Source organism: Stomoxys calcitrans, chromosome 1 (assembly GCF_963082655.1).
Source record: "Stomoxys calcitrans chromosome 1, idStoCalc2.1, whole genome shotgun sequence".
Classification (NCBI taxonomy): Eukaryota; Metazoa; Arthropoda; class Insecta; order Diptera; family Muscidae; genus Stomoxys; species Stomoxys calcitrans.
In genome coordinates, this window is record NC_081552.1 from 9,723,952 (window position 1) to 9,748,244 (window position 24,293).

At 37.3% G+C, this 24,293-nt stretch overlaps 1 protein-coding gene and 1 long non-coding RNA gene across 2 annotated transcripts in view; both read left to right on the forward strand.

The window, feature by feature from the left end:
* The first annotated feature begins 2,433 nt into the window (after positions 1–2,433).
* LOC106091663 (uncharacterized) lies at positions 2,434–3,110 on the forward strand. Its single transcript, XR_001222035.2, has 2 exons — positions 2,434–2,595; positions 2,649–3,110. It is a non-coding gene; the product is annotated as an uncharacterized LOC106091663 (long non-coding RNA).
* A 4,263-nt stretch (positions 3,111–7,373) lies between these two features.
* LOC106091664 (rho GTPase-activating protein gacU) overlaps positions 7,374–24,293 on the forward strand; it is a 47,651-nt gene continuing 30,731 nt past the window's right edge. The window contains exon 1 of the mRNA XM_013258267.2: positions 7,374–7,588. Coding sequence (XP_013113721.1) covers position 7,588 — 1 coding nt within the window. The 5' untranslated portion in view covers positions 7,374–7,587. The remainder of the gene's footprint in view (positions 7,589–24,293) is intronic.

The following is a 24,293-nucleotide window of genomic DNA, read 5'->3' on the forward strand; positions in this document are numbered from 1 at the left end:
GTACTGCCTACAGTTGCACTAGCACTTTAATAGAAGTGTCCGGTTAATTCAGATTGATATTGATGCCAACAAAGACTGTTTCTTAGTTTACTAGAGCATTCTAAGGCATTAGATACAGACGATCATTGTAACTGGTGTTTCAAACTTCGCCGTTTTTTTTTTTTTCAATTTTGCCAATAATAACAATATAAGTTTGCCAGTATAACAATATAAATGCCTTTATCGTTCGGGGGTTTTAGGGACATCTAAGTTTGAATGTTAGATGTACTCCATTCTTGAAGACTTTATTTGAGACCGATATTCTCATCGGGATTTTGGCAATGGTAGCCCCATATTGCCATGATCAGTAAATAAGTTTGTTCCTTTTATAGGTGTTTTCGTGGGTGAGGTGGTCCCTCAGACACTTGGCCCTGAAAAAATACCAGAATCGTGCTCTTTTCTCTTAAATGCCATTTATTTAAACCCCACATTACCATTGGTTTCATTGGCGATTTATAGGATGAGGCGTCCCCCAAACACTTGGCCCCAAAATTGGTTATCACATTCGCTCTCTAATCCCAAATACCTTTCATTTGAGCCACATATTGGCATGGTCGGTAAATTTTTCCCCTTTGAGGATGTTTTGGAAGAGAGGCGCTTCCCCAAATACATGGTCCCACATTTGTATATCAGATTCGTATTTTACTCCCAAATACCCTAATTTGTAAATAATTCCTGTTTGTAGGGTGTTTCGGGGAGTGGGGTGGTCCCCCAAACACTTAGTCCTGAAAATATATCAGCATGGTGCTCTATCCTCATATATCTATTGGTTGCCCAAAAAGTAATTGCGGATTTTTTTAAAAGAAAGTAAATGCATTTTTATTAAAACTTAGAATGAACTTTAATCAAATATACTTTTTTTACACTTTTTTTCTAAAGCAGGCTAAAAGTAACAGCTGATAACTGACAGAAGAAAGAATGCAATTACAGAGTCACAAGCTGTGAAAAAATTTGTCAACGCCGACTATATGAAAAATCCGCAATTACTCTTTGGACAACCCAATATACATCATTTATTTGAACACCATATTGTCATTGACCTCGAACTTGGATATAAAATTTGTTTTCAAATCTCAAATACCTTTCATTTAAACCCATTATTGCAAATCTCAGCGAATATATCTGGTTTGGGGAATGGGCCCAATATCGAGCTCCATCGTCTTGAAGACCCAAATTGTTGTAGTGAGCAAATAGTTCCTATTTGTATAGTTTAATGGGTGGTCCCGAATTTTGATATCAAATTCGTGGTGTGCTCCCAAATATCTTTGACCAATATATATATATATATATATATATATATATATATATATATATATATATATATATATATATATATATATATACATATATATATATATATATATATATATATATATATATATATATATATATATGTATATATATGTATATATATATATATATGTCCTTTTTGAGAGATGTTTTTGGGCAGGGGCGCCCACCCAAGCACTTGGTCCCACATTTGTACATCAGATTCGTATTCTACACTCAAATACCTTTCGTTTAAGCCACATATTACCATGACCAGTTCTAGGATATCAGATTTGTACTCTACTCTCAAATACCGTTAAGGCTGCTTTGTGGATTGGGGTTGTCCCCCAAACACTTGGGCATCAGATTCCTATTCTACTCGAAAATGCCTTTTATTTGAGGCCCATATTGTCGTGATTGGTCTATAAATATATTGGGTGGGTTTTGGGCGTGATACCAAATTTTTGCTGTTAGGCTACTAAAAGAGAGCTCACAAAACTTCGCTTAAATTGCACCAGCCATCTCCGAGATCTGTCGTTTCTGAAAATGTGGGTAAGGGGGAGGAATATTTGTATCTAAATTTTCAATTGTATTATTTTTTTCATTTATTACTTGTAAAGTTCGATATGTCTATGAATTTAAAAACCCTACACTTTAATTTGAAAGATGTCAATATTGTTGTGTAGGAACAAAAATCAATTAATAAATAAAAGCCACTGTGCCAAACTCCAGCAAAATCGGGTAATAAATGAGTTTTTGACGGGATTTGCGCACTTTGTCGGCAGATTGGTTCATATGGCAACTATATCTAAGCATAGTCCGATCTGAACCATATTTGGGTCGGATGTCATGAGTCTTAATTTAACTCACTGTTTCAAATTTCAGAGAAATCAGGCAATAAATGTAGCTTTTATGGGTTTTATACCCCTAATCGCTAGATCGGTCTATATGGCTTTATCTTTATCCAACAGACGGACGGACAGAGGGACATCGTTAAATCGCTATAGAATTTTTTTATGATTGTGGGTATAAAATTTAAAATTATAAACAAATTTTTTGCAACAAATTTTCCAAAAGACTGATCTGGCAGCTCTGCTGCCATAAAATATCAGAGTTACTCTGACATTTGCCAAAATAGGCTTGTCAAAAAAAAAGACTCATCTCAAAAATTAAATAAATGTCATAAGTGTCTATCTTAATCCGGTTTAACGGCTTTCAAATAGAAATCCTTCAATATATAATTTTGTGTCAAAATTCTGCAGAATTCTCACGACTTATGATTTGGTGGTATTGTTGTTGTTGGTTGTTTGATAACTCTTTAATTGAACAGATAATAAAAGTTACAGAAAACGCTTCAGAAACTCCTTTATAGTCGTAAGCATTTTGGTTAAAATGGATTGATGTGGTTGGTGGTTTAAATACCCTTATCTTGTTAAAAAGGTCATCATAAATAAACCAAACACAAATTTCAATTTACCATCAGGCCAAAAACAACAACCGCCAATGAACGAATCAAGTCAATATTGACAAAGGTAACCAAATATCGACAAAAAAAAACAACAACGAACAAACGATGACACCATCCATCCAACAAATCGGCACTAACCCAACCCAACCCATCCCAACCCAAGAAGCCCAACTGAGAGGGAATAACAACAACAACGGCTAAAAATTGTTTTGAAATTTATCTGATCAATGAATGAATTATAAATTGTCAACCATCTTCTGAGACCCAAAACTATTACCAACAAAATATGTATTCACCTACAAAGTAGAAAATCAATATCGTCAACTTCTCCCTACCTTTTCTCCAATGTCAGTCATATCAGTTAACGCCAGGCAAGATAAAGTTTTCCTATTTTCCCAATCCCGTTTCCAAACAGCTGCAAAAATATACACTCACACACATTGTTTACACACACTTTCGAACCCGCTCTGAACATTGAAAAATCCCGAAAATAGACATAAACAAATCATCAACGGATGGCCGTCCGTCCGTATTTGACAAAGACACGACGACACAGATGTATGGCAGCATTGCCATAGCCAACCTTCGAACCAACCAGCCAACCGAAGACCAACAACATGTTAACAAATTCGTAAAAAACTATAGGAAGACGCCGCAACGGCAACAATTAAACCATAAAATGCAACAACAATAATGTCCAAAGCGACAATATGAGCCTGAAAGTTTTTTTCGGTTTGCTTCTTGGCAGCATTGCTTCAGCGTGGCACTCTTCTCCTACTCGTCATCGAAATGAAATCGAAAATAAAACCAAACCAATTTGACAATTGATAAAGAACAACCGGGCCGGGCCGATTTCAACGAACCCTTGCCAGACCAAAGCCAGCCAAACAGCAGAAATCTTTGTTTGCACGGCCAACAAATACAATGGCACGTTTTCTTACAATCGCGATATTTCCTCATGTATGTACATGTTTGGAACGTATACATACGTATGTAAAGGGTGATTTTTTTGAGGTTAGGATTTTCATGCATTAGTATTTGACAGATCACGTGGGATTTCAGACATGGTGTCAAAGAGAAAGATGCTCAGTATGCTTTGACATTTCATCATGAATAGACTTACTAACGAGCAACGCTTGCAAATCATTGAATTTTATTACCAAAATCAGTGTTCGGTTCGAAATGTGTTCATTCACCGTAATGTTGAGTCCAACAGCATCTTTGAAAAAATACGGTCCAATGATTCCACCAGCGTACAAACCACTCCAAACAGTGCATTTTTCGGGATGCATGGGCAGTTCTTGAACGGCTTCTGGTTGCTCTTCACTCCAAATGCGGCAATTTTGCTTATTTACGTAGCCATTCAACCAGAAATGAGCCTCATCGCTGAACAAAATTTGTCAAAATTTGAACACATTTCGAACCGAACACTGATTTTGGTAATAAAATTCAATAATTTGCAAGCGTTGCTCGTTAGTAAGTCTATTCATGATGAAATGTCAAAGCATACTGAGCATCTTTCTCTTTGACACCATGTCTGAAATCCCACGTGATCTGTCAAATACTAATGCATGAAAATCCTAACCTCAAAAAAATCACCCTTTATTTACATACTGCATACATTCATACAAATAAATGATCGCTGTTGAAACTGTCTGAGGGCTATGGCAAAGTCAAGAGAGACAACATCGATCGATTTTCCATATGACATTTTATTCTTATTGCAGAAAAGAACTCTTCTATTTAAGCTGATATTTTAACGAATAAGAAGTAGACGAGGGTAGTATAGAAAGTGCTGGAAAGAATTTGGGCGGCGGCAATAATATAACATCAGTTGTTTAAAGACGATTTAAAAGCGCCGGGCGGGGTTTTCGTGCTACTTCACCCATTGACGTCTCCCCCGGTGGTGGATAGAGGAAAGCTCATCAGATATACGGACAAGTTAGCACAAGCAGGGAGTGTCCCGCTTGCACGGGTTCGAATACGATGGGACCGTGTAATAGGTCGCTCACAGATCTTCAGAAGAATATCTATCAAAGTCCGGCTAGAGGGTCGCTGGCAGCCCCAGCACCCATAGAAAAGTTGATACCAAACGTGCTTATTTCAGTACCATACGGTATTGATAGTAAAACAACACCGTATGGCACAAAAACAATACGGGATGGTATGGATGAAACATAAAATGATTAGTACCGTTGAGTACTACCCTTACTACTGGTTTAATTACCAACCTGTTATTTTTTTTTTTAGCACCAGACGTTATTGGTTTTAGTACCAAGCCGTTATTGATTATTCCACCCCCTAATGAACCAAAAAGAAAAAACATTGAAAATAATTTTAATCTAATTTTATTTCGGTTATATATGTTAATAATTACAAAGTGTAATTTTACACCGTGACCAACCTCAATTTTTTGTATTCAGCAAATGATTCCATATCCATTGATTCCCAGAAGTGGTTTTCACATGAACACACCAATACAGCATCGTTTTTCACACAAGAGACTATCATTTTGTTGATGTAGAATGTCATTAGAATTTGTACTATTGGGTTGCCTAAAAAGTAATTGCGGATTTTTTTAAAAGAAAGTAAATGCATTTTTATTAAAACTTAGAATGATCTTTAATCAAATATATAATTGCCATTTTGTTCGATAACCTTTTGGCATCTTCCTGGCAAATATAGTATTCCACGCTCATAGAATAGAACTTCTGACCTATATCTGCAAAAAACTGAACCAAGTGCGATTTTATAACCTCATCATTGCCGAAAGTTTTACCATTTAAGGAGTTCTGCAAAGATCTAAATAAATGATAGTCTGATGGTGCAAGGTCAGGGCTATATGGTGGATGCATCGAAAGTTCCCAGCCAAGCTCACTCAGTTTTTGGGCAACCCAATACTTCCATTTTCAACGCTTTCGAGTATTTGAACAGGTTTTCAAAATATTTTTTGTTTAACAAATATTTTATAATGTCCTATTAGTTTAAGTACAAAGCTCAGCAACACTTCTAGCGCGATGACAAGAATATAAATGTAACTCCGCCAATTCTTAATAGCCTTCTTTGTCTGGTATGGAATTGATACCAAATGGTATTAAAAATCTTTGACAATGCCGCGAACAAACTAATAGCAGGCGGTATTGGCAAAGTACCGCCATTTTTCTATCAGTGTACCGATGCGATGACCCAGTCCGCCATCCATCTAAAAACACGAATGCAGAAACATCAACAAGAAGTAATGGAACTGATGACGGCCTATGGGTTCCAATCACGGTGTACGATTGGAACATTCAATGTCAGAACACTCTCAGAATCGACGAGGCAAGTACGAGATATCAAACTACAACCTAAACATCCTCGGTTTAACTGAAGGTCGATGGCCGAAATACGAATTATATATTAATGTGTAGGAATTATTTTTCTGGCGAATTTATGTATATATCTATACGGATTTATTCCATTTTCTTCTCAATATAGCTAATTATTTGCCATTTAATTTTAAGGAAAAAAATGTTTTATAACTTTCAAGGTTAAAATGATCTTGAAAGCAACGCCAACTGTTGAAACAATTTTCTGCCCTCATTAAAATCAATTTTTTTACCATAATTCCTTAACGTAACTCGTAGCTAACTGTTGTTTTCCAAATTCCTCTGTCGTATGTTAAACACATGGGTTCACAACAGCGCACATCCAAAGTGAGTTTTGGTCGAGTTCGTCTTGTTAAAATGCAACCTTCCTTTGACCCTCTCTCACAAACACAATAGGTAGTGCAGTGGCTAATGAGTGCTTCCTTTTGATATTGTTGCTGTTGTTCTTCTTTCAATCTCTTTTCTATGAATAGTCTCCTTTGCTTTTTATATATTAGTTGTTAAGAGCTAAAGAAGACACCACAAAGAATGTATAAGGAACTAAAAAGCCTTCAATACGAAAATTGAGCTAATTCATTGTTATTGCTGTTGATGTTGATTTTTGTTATTGCTTGTAGTTGTTGTTGGTGTTCTTGTGCTTAGTTGTTTCCATGAATGAGTCCAAGTGTCTCTTATTCATTCAAAGAGTAAGGCTTACGCTTGTTTACACTCTGACCAGTTGTTCTTTTTCGTTTTTTTTTTTAATATATGATGGAGGGATATTTTTTTCCTCTTATTTCCCCCACCCTACATTTATACACAGGGGTGACAATTCTCTCTTTAGTTACGGCATTTCTTTTGTTATTTGATTTTACACCGCAACGAAAAAGTTTATGCAAAATAGTTGGGTACAATATTTCTGTAACAACATCAACAACAACAGACATTGGCAATATCAATGAGAACATCGGTTCGTGCCTTGTATGTATGACAGCTCTTTTTATGACGACTGTTGGCCGCAGTTTGGTCTGTTGGAAGTGTAAAACACAGGAAAAAGGGATATTCAAATTTTGACCCCAACCAAACGAATGGGTCAAAACCAGAAACCGAAGAGCCTATCCAATGCTACCTACTGTTGTTCGCTATTCTCGGCTCTGTGTTTACCTAACGTGCGTGTGAATAAAAAATGTGTTGTTAAAATCGAAAATCTGGAAACAGTTAAATGCGTATTGTATGCATTGTTTTCCTTTTCCCCACTCTGCAAACGGACAATGGCACATGTCTAAATGTTAAGAGTGATGAGGGGCGAAGTTGTGTTCCTTTAAAAAGACAAGATTGGGACATAAATGTTGTAACAGCTTTTGCTGTCAAATCATTCAAAAAGGAAGGCGAGATAGTCAAAAACTAAACAAAGAATTTCACACGGGAAACAATCAAGATTATAATAACCTCAGATTTATAAGAAGTAAGTACATACCAACAAGTTAATGTAAAGTTTAGCTAGAATACTAGAGAAAAGTTGCTTTAAAAAACTTATTATTAAAACAGATCATCAAGATCAAGATTGTGAATATAAGCTCCTTTTCCAAGGTTCAAGCCTGATCGGAATATACTAATGTATATAAAAGTCATTCAATTGTGCAAGAACATTTCAACTGACCCGCACCGCTGTGCCTTCTATCACTCTCTTATACCTTTTGTTTGAGCCCTATATTTCCATGTATATAAATCCAGTTTGAGGGTGTGACGGCCCCAAATGTGGATATGAAATGCATACTCTAACCCAAATACCTTTCTTTTGAGTTCAAATGGTCGGGAAATTTGTGCGGTTTCTGGGGTTTTTTGGGGGTCGTGTGGCCCAAAAAGTAATTGCGGATTTTTTAAAAGATAGTAAATGCATTTTTGATAAAACTTAGAATGAACTGTGATCAAATACATATACTTTTTTTACACTTTTTTTTCTAAAGCAAGCTAAAAGTAACACCTGATAACTGACAGAAGAAAGAATGCAATTACAGAGTCACAAGCTGTGAAAAAATTTGTCAACGCCGACTATATGAAAAATCCGCAATTACTTTTTGGGCAACCCAATATTTAGACCATTTACGAAAATATGGGACTCAAATGAAAGATATTTAGGATAAGAAAACGTACCTGATATCCAAATGTAGGACCAAGCGTTAGGGGGACCACCCCAACCCCCAAAACATTCCTAAATCCGACATATTTACCGACCATGCAATATGGGACTCAAATGATAGGTATTTGCGAGTAGAATACGAATCTAATACCCAAATGTTGGACCACGTTTCAGGGGGTCCACCCCTTCCCCGAAACACCCCCCAAACAGGACTTATTTACTGACCATGGGAATATGGGGCTTAAATAAAAGGTATTTGAGTGTAGAATTCGAATCTGATATCGAACACGAATCCTGAGTAGCCGCCCATCCCCCAAAACACCCTCCAAGCCGGTCATTTTTGCCGACTACGGAAATATGGGTCTCAAATTAAAGGTATTTGGGAGTAGAACACGTATCTGATATCAACATTAGGGACCAACTGTCTAGAGGACGTCCACCACCATAACAACCTCCAAATAGGACGTATTTGCTCACCAAGGCCAATACCCCAAACCGGACATATTTGGTGACTTTTGCAGTAAGGAGTTTAAATGAGATTAGATAACGAATTTGATATCCAATTTTTAGGTCATTGACAATATGGGTTTCAGATAAATGATATATTGTTATATGAGAATAGAGCACGTTGCTGATATATTTTCCGGGCTTAGTGTTTGGGGACCCCCCCAATACCCAAAACACTCCTAAATCGGGCATATTTACCGACAATGTCAATGTGGAGTAGAATACGAATTTGATATCCAAATGTAGGACCATTTATTTAGGGCACCTCCCTTTCCCCAAAACACCCCCCAAAGGGTAAACATTTTTCGACCATGGCAATATGTGGATCAAATGAAAGGTATTTAAGATTAGAAAACGGGGACGTCTCATCGTGTAAACTCCCCCAAAACCAATGGCAATATGGGGTTTAAATAAATGGTATTTGAAAGAATAGCACGATGCTGATATTTTTTCAGGGCCAAGTGCCTGGGGAACGACCTCACCCCCGAAAATACCCCTAAATGAAATATCATGAGAATATCGGGCTGAAATAAAGTATTTTAACAATGCAGTCCACCTTACATCCGAACTTAAATTCGGATTCACATAAAGGCACTTATATTGTTAAACTGTTAAACAAGCGATATACTATTTTCGTAGCATGGTATTTCACTAAAAGCTCTTAAATTGTCGAAAAAAAAAATATTCCAAGGAAAATTTTGTTCCATATAAAGTAAAAGAAGGCGCAGCGGTGCGGGCCCGGGTCAGCTAGTATATATATAGCCCGATTTTCACTCCTAGAGCCATTACAAGCGCATTTACTGACCAATCTTCCCAAAATTTTGTACAACACCTACCACAATATTTGAGAAGTTAGCTTGAAATCGGTTCAGATTTAGATTTGCAGTAATAATGCAATAAAGTGGTCATTTGTTAACCAATTCTCTTGAAATTTGGCATGAAGGATTTTTTTATGACTCTCGACATTACTGGTGAATTTCATAGAAATCGGTTCAGATTTAGATATTACTCTCTTTTATATATATCGCCCGATTTTCACTGCTAGAGCCATTGCAAGCGCATTTATTGACTAATCTTCCCAAAATTTTGTACAACGCCTTGCTCGACGACTTCCGCATTATCTGAGAAGTTTGTTCGAAATCGGTTCAGATTTATATATAGCTCCCATATATATGTTTTTGGGTTTGCAATAATTGGGCTTGACAACCCAATTATTACAGCTGGAACATATATGTCTTTCTGGAAATTCGATACGCATTGTTTAATAACCCATCTGAAAACATCCGCCGAGGTCCCTCAAAATTGGTTCAGAATTGGATATAGCTCCCACATTGTACTTATAGGGTAGGTGTAGGGTATTATACAGTCGGCACAGCCCGACTTTTGGCCTTCGTTACTGGTTTTTTTTTTAATTCTGATTTCTTTTTTAATTTCAAATATTAAGTGCTCGGAGTCGGAGTCAAGCAATCTTCACGGCCCTGTAAAGCCCATGACATATACGGTTTATATCGGTCAATAACTTGATAAAGCTCACATATATTTGAAAACGCCATTCAAAGAACTTGACAAATGCGATCCATGGTGGAGGGTATAATCTGATACAGCTCCCATATGAACCGATCCCTCGGTCTGTCTCAAAAGCTTAAATTTTCCTGATTTTGCAAAAATTTCGTGCATAAACTACACGTATACAGAAACATACACGTAACGTAACATAACACGTAACGTGCATAAACTACACATAACGTAAACAGAATAGCTGATGTTGGGTTCCCAAGGTTGGCCCAGCTGAACTTAGCACATTTTTACTTGTTTTATACATATATAGATAAGGTTGAAAAAAGGAGAACCAAAGCACCTAAGCATTAGTGGTATGCTAGCCACCCATGTTTCAATCCTTTGTCGTTAAGAACAGCAATTTTTTTTTATACAAGCACACAAGAAATACAAAACATAAAGTGATAAGCACTTAGCATTGTTAGTACGTAAAATAAATGGGGTTTCGGAAATTTTCTCTGACTCATACTGCATGTTTGTATGCTCATATAAATCCAGAAACATTCATATATGGCAGTTTGTACGTTAGGGCGAGTTGATTTATATGGATGAAAAAAAAAATAAAAATCATATATCAAAAACGTTATCTGCATCAAATTCTAAGAAAATAGTCCAAGCCTCTCAACTTGGAAATAGCTACTATTTCTAGCATTTTTTTTGCCAAAGGCGGGCATATATGCGGATTAGGATTTTATTTTTGATACATAGTTTCTTAAGTGTTTGCTATATGATTAAAAAGAAAACAAAATCGACCCGCCCTAATGTACGTACTTATGTTTATATACTTCCATAATGATTTGGTTTTAACAAAAACGCTCTTCTTATCACCCTAAGAAATTGCCACTGAGAACATTTTATAGCTGTTCTTGTGTTGACCACTAACGCATATGGGACTCCCTCCGACTTAGAGCGATAATTCAAATATGCAGGCAGGCAGCGAGGCAAATTGAACCCTGCCATTTCGGACTCAAACGCTTTTATTTATTTTTTTGTCTAATTGCGTTTTATGACTTTGTTTTTCGTAAACAGAAAAAAAAAAGAAATGACCAAATCAGTGCATTAAGGACTGAGAGAGCAATTGGTACAATAGAGAGAGAGAGAGAAAGACAGTGATAAATGTGAAAACAATCATTAAACTAAAACAAGAGTGTGACAATAGAGGTAAAATGTCATTTGGCAGCTCATTGGAATAAAATGGAAACTCCACAAAAATTCCGTGTTATGAGTGTCAAGCCTGTGTGCTAAAAGAATGAAGGGACGGAAAGTCTGACAGAAGAGACCGGAGATTTGCCGATGATAAACTTAGAGAATGCAAAAGCCTTAGAGGCAAGCCAAAAGGAGTTAAAACCATTGCACTATGATTCCAATGACCCATTTTTTTGACCAGTGTTGCCACTCAAGAAAATTATTTCCTACCAAATTTTAAGAAAAATCCTACCAAATTTTATACAAGCCAAAAATGTGATATACACTCAAAGAAATTTGTTAGTAAAAACAGCAAATATGTTTGCTGAAACAGCAGAAAGTCTGCTGAATATAGGACAGGAGTAATTTGTTGCTAAAACAGTAAACATTTTTTGCTGTTTTCAAATTTTGAAAAGTTAAAAGAAGCTCATAAATGTAAATTTTTAAACAGAAATTTTATGTCCCATCTCATTTTTCAATTTTACAAGCATATAACTTAAAATATATATCAAATTTTCTACAATTTGCAAATTTTCGGTCGAATATAAATAACAGCAGACAAAATAACTACTACTTTTAAATAAGTTTTCAAAATTAGTTTACTAATTTATGACAGATGCCAAATTTTTCTCGGTGCAGTGTGTATTTTTAGCCACTGCCAAACAGTTGAGCATTTTGAACACATCGAATTACATTATATACATTTTCAACTCTACAAAGTACTAGATCGTCGTTATTCATAGAAGATCTAGACATACCCGTTCATCAGTTTGGTGAAATCACTCTACAGCCATAAGTTTAAAAATGCTGATCTCCCGATGCGAAATCTTGAGTTCAAAAAGACGTATTTCTAACCCAATTTCAATGAACAGCCGTGGGATAAAGCGATCTCCCAATTTAAGTGTTTTTAGCCCAGAAAGGCTCTTTATCTACCCATATTCGCCGTTACCCTGAGTTGAATGAACCATGAGTATGGAGCATATTTGTGTGCAGCTGCCACATATGGCTGTTTTCCGAGTGAAGGCGTTGAACGCACAAAACCCTGGTTACACTCGTACCAGTTATTGTCAATATGAAAATTCCCTAAATTTAAACAGTAACAGTAATACTGTTAACAATAATATCCATGGTTTTATTCTGCACTCCTAAGGATTACACAGAAACGTGAAACATGAAGTGAACTAGTTTTGAAACGATTTTTTCAGTAATTAACTTGATATTTATATAGATGTATGTTGGAAAACCTACCGAAAATTGAGATCAGCCTACCAACCTACCAGGATAAAAACCTACCCACCAAAAACGGCAACACTGGTCATGACATATTATTGGTTTATTCCAATAGAAAACACTTCCAAAAAAGAGAAACAATAGTTTTAATTAAAAATGATAACAAATTATTAGTCAGGGGTATGTTGAATTGGAATAGTTTTTTACAAATTTTCTGCCTTACATCCCGAATTAGTCTTTTGATTTCGTTTGAATCATCTAAAAGGCTGATTGCTAACAAATAAGAGTGGTTACTTAATATATTTAGATAAGTACTTAAGTGTTTAATTTCATCTTTCAAAAAAGAGATTTCAAGATCTTTGCGTATACTGGTATTATTAACGAAACATGGTACGTTCGTAATTTCTCGTAGAGTTTTGGACTGATATCTTTGTAAAATCTCGATGTTCGAATTGGTGGCTGTATCCCAAACACGGATTCAATATGTCCAGAGAGGCTATAAAATAGCTTTATATAGCAAGGTTTTATTATTCAGCCAAGTAATCAACGCATTTTTTTGGTTTTAATATTGTCGTTTTGATTGTATGTGTTTTCTCCAGTTTAATCCTCGGTCAATATTCCGAGGTACTTCACATTATTGTCAGATGGTATAGTTATTCCATTGAGGATGGGAGACGGACAGTCTTCCTTCCGAAGCCTGAACGCAACATGAATCGATTTGTCAGCATTCGATGTTCCATTTTTTATACCACACCTCTGTTGTGTTTAAATGTCTCTGCAAAAAGTCTGTCGCCTTCCTCGGACAATTACTCGTGGCAAGTAAAGCAGTGTCATCAGCATGGTCAGCAATTGTGACATCATTTGAAACTGGCATATCAGAAGTGAAAATTGTGTAAAAGATAGGTCCAAGTTCACTACCCTGTGGCACTCCAGCATTAATTTTTCCAATATCTGATTTGTTCCAGCGATATTTACAAAAAAGGTGGTCTCATTAAAGTATGATACAAAGGAGTTGGCAAGGTTTTCTTTAATTTATATAAAAAACTGTGATGCCATACGCGGTCAAAAGAATGCTTAACGGCCAAAAAACTAACGAACAATATAATATGCATTCCAATCCGTCTATAATAAAATTTACCACTCTTTGACACTGCTCTGGAGTACCATGTCCTTGTCGAAAAACCAAACTGGTGATCAGGCACAATATTCAAGGATTTAAGCAAAGGAGATAGTCTTTTATGAAATATTTCCTCAAAAATAGGCAGAAGGCTTATCGGCCTATATGATGTTATTAAATTATCCGATTGTCCTGGCTTTGAAACCATTGTGCACATTTAAATTGTGTTGGAAAATGGCTAAGTTTTAATATCGAATTAAAAATCAGCGTGATGAGCACCAAGCCCTATCATATCGTAGCGGGAAGATTTTTTATTTAGTCTCTTAATTTCTTGTTCTACTTCTCTAACCGAAACATGTTTTATAGGAAGGTGCATTTCACATGGTATGTCCACGAAATCAGATATCCCCTTTGCTTGGTTATCAGAACAAAAAGAAAAGCATTGGCTTTACTTTCATTTGACCTGCACCATAAACCATCTTCGTTTCTAATTGGGACGTTTCTGCTTTTAGGTCTCCTTAGGTATTTTGTAGCATTCCAAAAGTTATATTCGTGTTGTTTGCTTTTAAATTGCCTAAAAATTTTTCAATGCATATATATTCTTTAAGCCATTGCTTGAGAACGTTTGAAACATGGTTGAATTGCGTCCTATCCGATGGGTTTCGTGACCTGTGCCAAATTCTGCGCAAACGTTTTTAAATTTTGATAAGATGTTTTATTTCAACGATGATTGCAAAAATTTTATGAGCTGACATTTGATTCCGATGGAGCGGAAACTGCTGCTTCATGTACTAACTTGCTAATGAGCTAAGTATGGCTCAAATCTGTTTATAACCTGATATATACCGATTGTATTGGGTTGCCCAAAAATTAATTGCGGATTTTTCATATAGTCGGCGTTGAAAAAATTTTTTCACAGCTTGTGACTCTGTAATTGCATTCTTTCTTCTGTCAGTTATCAGCTGTTACTTTTAGCTTGCTTTAGAAAAAAAGTGTAAAAAAAGTATATTTGATTAAAGTTCATTCTAAGTTTTATTAAAAATGCATTTACTTTCTTTTAAAAAATCCGCAATTACTTTTTGGGCAACCCAATACTTCCAGAGCTTCTAGACGGCGCAATTCTTATCCAATTTGTTTGGAATTTTGCTTATGTCGTTTTGGTATGACTTCCAACATCTGTGCCATGTATGGTCTATTAGGTTGATAAACTGGTATATCTGCCATATAAACCCATCTCCCAATTTGACTCTCTGAGCCACTGGAGGGAGCAATGCTTACTCGATTTGCCTGAAATTTTGGAGGTCTTTTTTTTATGACTAATAACCATGACAAGTACGGTCCATATTGGTCAAAAACTTGATGTAATACATATATACATGTATTGAAAAAGTTATTCAAAGAAATTGACAAATGCGTACCATGGTGGAGGGTGTATAAGATTCGGCCCGGCCGAATTTAGCACGCTTATACTTGTTTGATCTAATATTCGAGGTTTCGATTTGTATACCCCCATCCTATGGTTTGGAAACAAAAACATTTAATTGCTGTCAAATTTCGCTCGCGAAACTATTAAAAATTTCCGCTACTACTCCGAAAGCAGAATAGAATAGAACCCTTAAACGAATATTTCGAGGTGTTACAATCGGAATATCGATACTAAAATACCCCATTCTATGATGGAGGGTACAAAACTATGGAAACGCGGTCTTGTTTTTCTTGTAACTCGGCACATTTAAACTACTATGTTAAAACATTAGCGTTACCATTCTTCAAACTGATTTACAATCAGAATTTCAAGTGGTCTTTAATGCTCTTCATTATTGCTCTCTTCCTCTTAATGCTCTGTTCTCTTGCTTTCGCTGCACTTCGGTTGCATTAAAAGTTGCAATAAGAGCCAACAACAATAATTATGGTTGATAAGAGGTTTTGTATGTTTCACTAACATCAAAATCTCCAATAATCTGTAGCTGCTGTTCTCCCATTCTCAGAAAAATTATTCTTGCTCGGATTTTGTTGTTGTTAATATGTAGCAAGCGTACATGAGAGTAGTAAATATGATAATTTTATAATGTACATCGATGTGTAAGCCCAGAGCTCTGCTTTGCTTTTTAACAGACTGTTGATACATACTCGTACTTCATTAGAAGGGTTTATATGCATATGAATGAATTCAGAAAGGAAGAGGCGATTAAAACAACCATAAGAAATGGTAAAATCCTGATCTTTGAACTTGACTTGAAAAAACAACGCAGTTAATGATTACTTTGAGGTTTGGGCTTGAAGGGAAATATTTGCCGCACCACAATATTAACCCTTGCGTTTTTGAAGGAAATCAGAAAACATCAAAATGAGTCGTGTACAGTGTTGCCACTCAAAAAAATATTTCCTAACAAAATTAAAGAAAAATCCTACCAAACCCGACTAAAACTTACCAAATTTTTTACAAGCCGAAAATCATAAATATATTCATAAACTATCTAGATATGTTGGTCCGTCTGTTTGTTGAAATCACTATCCAGCCTAAAGTTCAAAGATGGCCTGCATATATCATGACATGAGTTCGTACCAGTTACAGTCAATATCAGAACTTGAGTCCTTTTTCCTAAAATTTTGATGAAGTGAGACCGTTTGTAATAGTATTTGGTTCCTCGACATCCTTGGTTTTATTCTGCACTCGTAACGAAAACACAGAAACGACAGGAAGTAAAATAATTTTAACATATCGCCGCCGATTTTTCAGTAATTAACAAACTACCAAAAATTTAAGTCAGCCTAAAACCTACCAAGAGAACAAAAACCTGCCAATTTTGGTAGGAAACTACCAAAAACGGCAACACTGGTCATAATAGAACATTACATGCCACCGTTCAGTCAAATCGAACAAAAATGCGGCTTGTAAAGACTCAAGAAGTCAAATCGGCAGATCGGTTTATATGGGAGCTATATCAGGTAATAGACCGAATTGAACCGTACTTGGCACAGTTGTTGAAAATCGTAACAAAACACAACATGCTCCATTTCACCCAAATCGGGTGAAAAAATTGCGGCTTGTACGGACTCAAGAAGTCAATTTGGGAGATCGGTTTATATGGGAGCTATATCACGTTATAGACCGATTTGGACCGTACTTGGCACTAGCAGAACACCACGTGCAACATTTCAACCAAATCGGACAAAAATTGCGGCTTCCAGTGGCTCAAGAAGTCAAATCGAGAGATCAGTTTTCATTGGAGCTATATCAGGATTTAGACCGTACTTGGCAAAGTCTTAGTCTTAGTCTCAGGAAGTCAAATCGGGAGATAGGTTTATATGGGAGCTACATCAGGGTAAAGGTCGATTTGAGCCTTAATTAGTACGGTAGTTGGAAGTCATAACAGAACACTACATGCAAAATTTGAGTCAAATCGGACAAAAATTACGGTTTCCAGGGGTTCAAGAAATCAAGTCGGAAGATCAGTTTATATTGCAGCTATATCTTAATCTAAACCGATATGGCCCAGTTACAATTCCCAACGACCTACATCAATATTAGCAAAAACTCCATGCAACGTATTCTCACATGCAAAGGTGACATCCCATATTCGTAGCTCTCGTTGTTTGCAGAAAAGTCCAAATTACAGAAGTTCTTTTGGCTCTTTTTACTAATTGGACATGACAATGTTGAGGTTGTTCCTGTCAGTTCGTTTAAGACTTTTCCGTCAACCATGCTCAGATGGAACACGTAGCTGCATTCAATTTATTTCCCTTCTCCAATGTTCAACGCTGTGGGCTTAATCTTGCTTATTTGTTGTTTAATATCCTTCATTGTTGCACTGATGAGTTTCCAGATTCCTTTGCAAGTTGAAACATTATTGGTCGGCAATAAAGGAAAGGAAAACGTCAGATACTAACCGCAAAGGAACAACAAAGAAGATATTCTTTGCTTATAAATGCTTGGTCTGATGATCCATCGCAACCTCATTTACTGATCAATGTTAGTCTTTTGGGAAGAGTCGCCACCTTAGAAAGACTCTCCAGCAGCCGTTTTGAAGTAAGGTCCATAAGATAGTGCAGGCTGGTTTTCGCAGAGACCTCCGTGAATTCCGTATGCAGTGGTCGTGAGTCCAATTTGGCTTAGGTAATATGACTGTATGTGAGTGAAATGTGAACCCCATGTTGGATTAACAATGATCTTAGTATGTCGAAGTGGTCCATCGGCTAAACAGGAGGAAGGCGGATTGGAATACATTCGCCACAAATTCAACACGTGTATCCCTTCTAGACCAGAAAAGGAAGTGGAAACTACGGAGGATTTAGAGAAAGTGGTCAAGCGGATCACGAAGGCCCTGAGTGACTCGCTTGTGTAAGCATGTCCTAGTGCCAAGCCAAGGGGCAAACTGTGACCGCCATGGTGGACCCCAGAGCTGGTTGGCCTAAGGAAGGACTGCAGAAAACTCTTCAACAAAGCAAAAGCCACAAGAGCACCATACGATTGGGACATCTATAAGGCTGAGCTAAGAAAACATAAGGGCGAGCCGAGAAAGGCTCAGAAAAAATCCTGGGTAGAATTCTGTAGCTCCCTGGAGGATACTCGAGACCTATTACGGTGGTGTATATTCAGAAGTCGGAAAATGTATGGACAATGTCTAGGGAGAAAACACTAGAACTACTCGTTGATACACATTTCCAGGGAAATTCTCCAACGGACAACGTGGCGAGAGAAGAAGTTTTCAATGGTATGCATTCGTCAGAGGCTATTATGGAAATTGTGTCTGAGCCGAAAATCCTTTGGGCGATAAAAAGTTTCGATTCCTTTAAGTCGCCAGGCCCTGATGATGTATCACCGGTTGAATTGAACTGAAGCTGTGTCTGACAGACTGGTTTTCTGGCATAGGGAGATATACTCTGCTTATGTCAGAATGTCATATATACCTGTGGGATGGAGGGACACAAAGGTCATTGTCATTCCTATAGTAGGAAAACCATACCACGCGAAGGCGACAAATTTCCCTGGAGATCGCCTGTCGCGGGAGCAGCATGCATATAGTAAAGGCAAATCCACTGAAACAGCCCTTCACGACCTAGCTGGCTACATAGAGGGTTCTCCCGTTGTCAAGGAATATAAAATGGTCGCATTTCTTGACATTGTGGTTGGTTGGAAATGGCAAGAAAGGCAACTCTTGCCCTATACACCTGCAAGAGAGCCATTGGCAAAAGTTGGGGTTTTAGACCGCGTGTCATGCATTGGGTATATACTGCATTGGTCAAACCATTAATGCTATAAGGCGTTGTGGTCTGGTCCACCTACAGCTCAATATTTAACAGGATCCAAAGGATGGTTTGTTTGTGCATCACAGCCGCACTGAGGACTACACCATCTGATGCACTGAATTTAATGCTATATCTTATGCGTCTGGACATTGTGGCTAGACAAATTGGAACGACCACTGCCGTGAGGTTAAGGGAGCTTTCTCATTGTTCATGTGGCCGGACACTGTGTTATCCGTGATACAATATCCGATGTTCCAGGCAGTGTGGATTACATGCTAAATGTACCGCTTTTTGATAAAAAGTACTGTACCACTATTCCTGATCAAACTGATTGAAATACGATATCCCTGGTTACAGAAGTTACATAGACTTCTATACGGATGGTTCCAAATTAAACGACCAGGTGGGCTATAGGAGGTACTCTAAAGATCTAGAACAGGTCAAAACGAAAAGGTTACCCGACCACTGCAGTGTGTATCAAGCGGAGATCCTTGCAATTAAGGAAGTGATGGAATGGCTATGATATAATGTCATTACGACGATTGCCATAAATATCTTCTCAGGCAGCCATTAAATCCCTGAAGAACGTATTTCTGAACACAAAAACCGCCTTCGATTGTCGCGGTTCTCTCAACGAGATGGTTGAACAGTTCAAAATTCACCTGTTCTGGGTGCCGGGCCACAGAGATATCCCAGGGAATTGTAAAGAGAACGAGCATGTGAAACTAGGAACTACCATTCCAGGGATAATCGAATCGACCAGGCTCGAAGGACAACGAATGATAGATGGTCACAAAGAGGGGGCTGTGAGCATTCCGAAACTATGTGGCCTAATCTAGACTTGAAGAGTTCTACCGCTTTGCTGTTATGGCTAGGATAGAAGTCATTGTGTTCGTCATGACAGCTTGAAGGTTGCCAGCAACGACTTTTGCAGAAGCTGTGAGGACATCGAAGAAGAAGAAATTATAGAATACCTTCTGTGTGTGTGTCCCGCACTAGCAGTCAGAAGGAGTTGCACTTTAGGTTCTCATTTCTTTGACAACGTGTCTGATTTAGCGGATGTAATCATTCACAAGTTTTTGGGCTTTTTAAAGCGATCTGGATGGTTCAACGGTAGGAACTAGAAGGCATCATCTGTCCATGTGGTATCACAATGGACAAAAACATCCAAGTGAGTCTGATGGCAGACTGCAACTTAAACCTAACCTAACCTAACCTAGGAGGAGAAAACCACCGCTGAAATTTTTTCTGATGGCCTCGCCAGAATTCGAACCCAGGCGTTCAGCGTCATAGGCGGACATGCTATCCTCTGCACTACGGTGGTCAGTATATAATTTTTATACAAACGATAACAAAAATTATGGAATTCAGACCAATATGATTGGCTAATAATATTTAAATGGTTATTCAATTTTAACGGCCAATGTCAAGCTTTTTTCTGTATTTCATTTGGCATTTCTCAATTTCAGACTAACTCAACTAAAGATACATAAATAAGCAATATGTTAAAGTTATCAACTTCGGCCCTTTAAATTTAACCGCCCTTTACATGAAAATAGGACAATAATGCGAATTCTGAACTCTTTTTTCTCTAATTTAAGGCCAGTTTCAGGAAAAAAAAATTCCGAAAACAAATCGTTAACTTATGGAGGGATTCCAATCAAAACCATCAAAGTGCCAAATTTTGGACAAAAAGTCGTCAAAATGACGTAAAATCGACACGTCTGGCAGCCCTGTTGTGAATTTACTCTCAAAACTAATTTCATGGGAATTTTTTCTAAACACAAAACATTCTCCAAATATAAAATTTGAAAGTGTTCTTTGCAGATAAAATTTTTTTTACAGTTCAAATAGGTATTTTCTGAAGACAAAATTTCTATGAATTTTTCTCTGAAGACTAATTTGTTGCAATTCTCTTTGATTTTTAAGAAAAACAATTAAAAGCGTGCTAAGTTCGGCCGGGCCGAATCTTATATACCCTCCACCATGGATCGCATTTGTCGAGTTCTTTTCCCGGCATCTCTTCTTAGGCAAAAAAAAGGATATAAGAAAAGATTTGCTCTGCTATTAGAGCGATATCAAGATATGGTCCGGTTTGGACCACAATTAAATTATATGTTGGAGACCTGTGTAAAATGTCATCCAATTCGAATAAGATTTGCGCCCTTTGGTGGCTCAAGAAGTAAAATAGAGAGATCGATTTATATGGGAGCTGTATCGGCCTATAGACCCATTCAGACAATAATAAACACGTTTGTTAATGGTCATGAGAGAATCCGTCGTACAAAATTTCAGGCAAATCGGATAATAATTGCGAACTCTAGAGGCTCAAGAAGTCAAGATCCCAGATAGGTTTATATGGCAGCTATATCAGGTTATGAACCGACTTGTACTTTATTTGACATAGTTGTTGAAAGTAACAATAAAAAACGTCTTGCGAAATTTCAGCCAAATCGGATAGAAATTGAGCCCTCTAGAAGCTCAAGAAGTCAAGTCCCCAGATCTGTTTATATGACAGCTATATCAGGTTATTGACCGATTTGAACCATATTTGGCACAGTTGTTGGATATCATAACAAAATACTACATGCCAAAATTTCATTCCAATCGGATAAGAATTGCGCACTCTAGAGGCTCAAGAAGTCAAGACCCAAGATCGGTTTATATGGCAGCTATATCAGGTTATGGACCGATTTGAACCATACTCAGCAAAGTTGTTGGATAGCATAACAAAACACGTCGTGCAAAATTTCATCCCAATCCGATAAGAATTGCGCACTCTAGAGGCTCAAGAAGTCAAGACCCAAGATCGGTTTATATGGCAGCTATATCAGGTTATAAACCGATTTGAACCATACTTGGCACAGTTGTTGGATATAATAACAAAACACGTCGTGCAAAATTTCTTTCAAATCGGATAAGAATTGCGCACTCTAGAGGCTCAAGAAGTCAAGACCCAAGATCGGTTTATATGGCAGCTATATCAGGTTATGAACCGATTTGAACCATACTTGGCACAGTTGTTGGATATCATAACAAAACACGTCGTGCAAAATTTCATCCCAATCGGATAAGAATTGCGCACTCTAGAGGCTCAAGAATTCAAGACCCAAGATCGGTTTATATGGCAGCTATATCAAAACATGGACCGATATGGCCCATTTACAATACCAACCGACCTACACTAATAAGAAGTATTTGTGCAAAATTTCAAGCGGCTAGCTTTACTCCTTCGGAAGTTAGCGTGCTTTCGACAGACAGACGGACGGACGGACGGACGGACGGACGGACGGACGGACATGGCTAGATCGACATAAAATTTCACGACGATCAAGAATATATATACTTTATGGGGTCTCAGACGAATATTTCGAGTAGTTACAAACAGAATGACGAAATTAGTATACCCCCCATCTTATGGTGGAGGGTATAAAAATAATAACATGTTTCGAAATTGTATACTACTTTTTTTTTGCATTCTTGTTGTGTGCCATATTATCAATTTAATTTGTTTATTCAAATTTGCTCTACCGTAAAACAATGTTTTATAAAATTAAATTGAACGATTGGCTAATCATCTTAATCATTTCTTAGAAATTTTTGTTTGTTTCTCTTTCGAGACGAGCTCAATGATCGGAGATGCAAATGGAAAAGGAAAGCCAAAGATCGCAACACACACACTAACCACTATAGGACGCGTTTCGTCTTTGGTTAGAAGACTTTTCAACCATATTAGGTGTGATGGTTTCAAGGGTCGTACGATGGTATGTTGTATTTGAATCTTATTAATTGCTAAAACGCATCCATGATTAAATTACCACATTAACCAAGCTCTACAACCCTGCTTTAACAATTCTGTTATTTTCGAGCTAATTTAGATTAAATTTGGTTTATTCTATGAAATATAAACGGAATTTGCATGCGCTAGTTTTAAACAAGTAAGAGGGTGCTAAGTTCGGCCGGGCCGAATCTTATAAATCCACCACAATGGATCGCATTTGTCGAGTTCTATGCGCGGTATCTCTTTTTAGGCAAACAAAGAATATTCAATAATAACTGTTATGCTATTGGAGCTATATCAAGTTATAGTCCGATTCGGACCATAAAAGAATGCTGAACGTTGTAGAAGTCATTGTCTAATATTTCAGTTCATTCGGATAAGAATTGCGCCTTGTAGGGGCTCAAGAAGCAAAATCAGGAGATCGGTTTAGACCATTGATCAGACCATATTAGACACGTATGCTGAAGTTCATGAAAGAAGCCGTTGTACAAAATTTCTGCCAAATTGGAAGAGAATTGCGCCCTCTAGAGGCTCAAGAAGTAAACATCCCATTGGTTTATATGGCAGCTATATCACGTTATGTATCGATTTGCGCCATACTTAGCACAGTGATTGGAAGTCATAACAAAACACCTCATGCAAAATTTCGGCCAAATCGGATGAGAATTGCGCCCTTCGCGGCTCAAGAAGTCAAGATCGGTTTATATGACAGCTATACCAGATTATGAACCGATTTGAATCATACTTAACACAGTTGTTGGAAGTGATACCAAAACACTACGTGGATAAGAATTGCGCCCTCTAGAGGCTCAAGAAGTCAAGACCCGAGATCGGTTTATATGGCAGCTATATCATTTACAATCCCAACCGACCTACACTAAGAAAAAGTATTTGTGCAAAATTTCAAGCGGTTAGCTTCACACCTTCGAAAGTTAGCGTGCTTTCGACAGACAGATGGACGGACATGGCTAGATCGACTTAAAATGTCATGACGATCAAGAATATATGTATATACCTTATTTGGTCTCCGACGCATATTTCGAGGTGTTACAAACAGAGTGACGAAATAAGTATACCCCCCATCCTATGGTGGAGGGTATAAAAATCATTAATGTTAATATTTTCATACCCATAACTTGCATTTATAATTTCTCACTATTTTCATAAATCCGAGCTGAAGGGAATTGTGTTCTCTGTCGTGGCCTTTATGCTTTATATCTGTTACTTCTTTAAGAAGTCATTTCCGTTATTCTAAACATTCCATTTACGATTAGCAGCAAATGGCTGCAGCAAAAACAGAGCGTAATGCGTACTATGAACGATAGCATAAAATGAAAGAAAAAACCCCAAGCTAACCAAATGGTAGTGATGCGTGTTGATAGGGATGGGGACTTAAAACACAA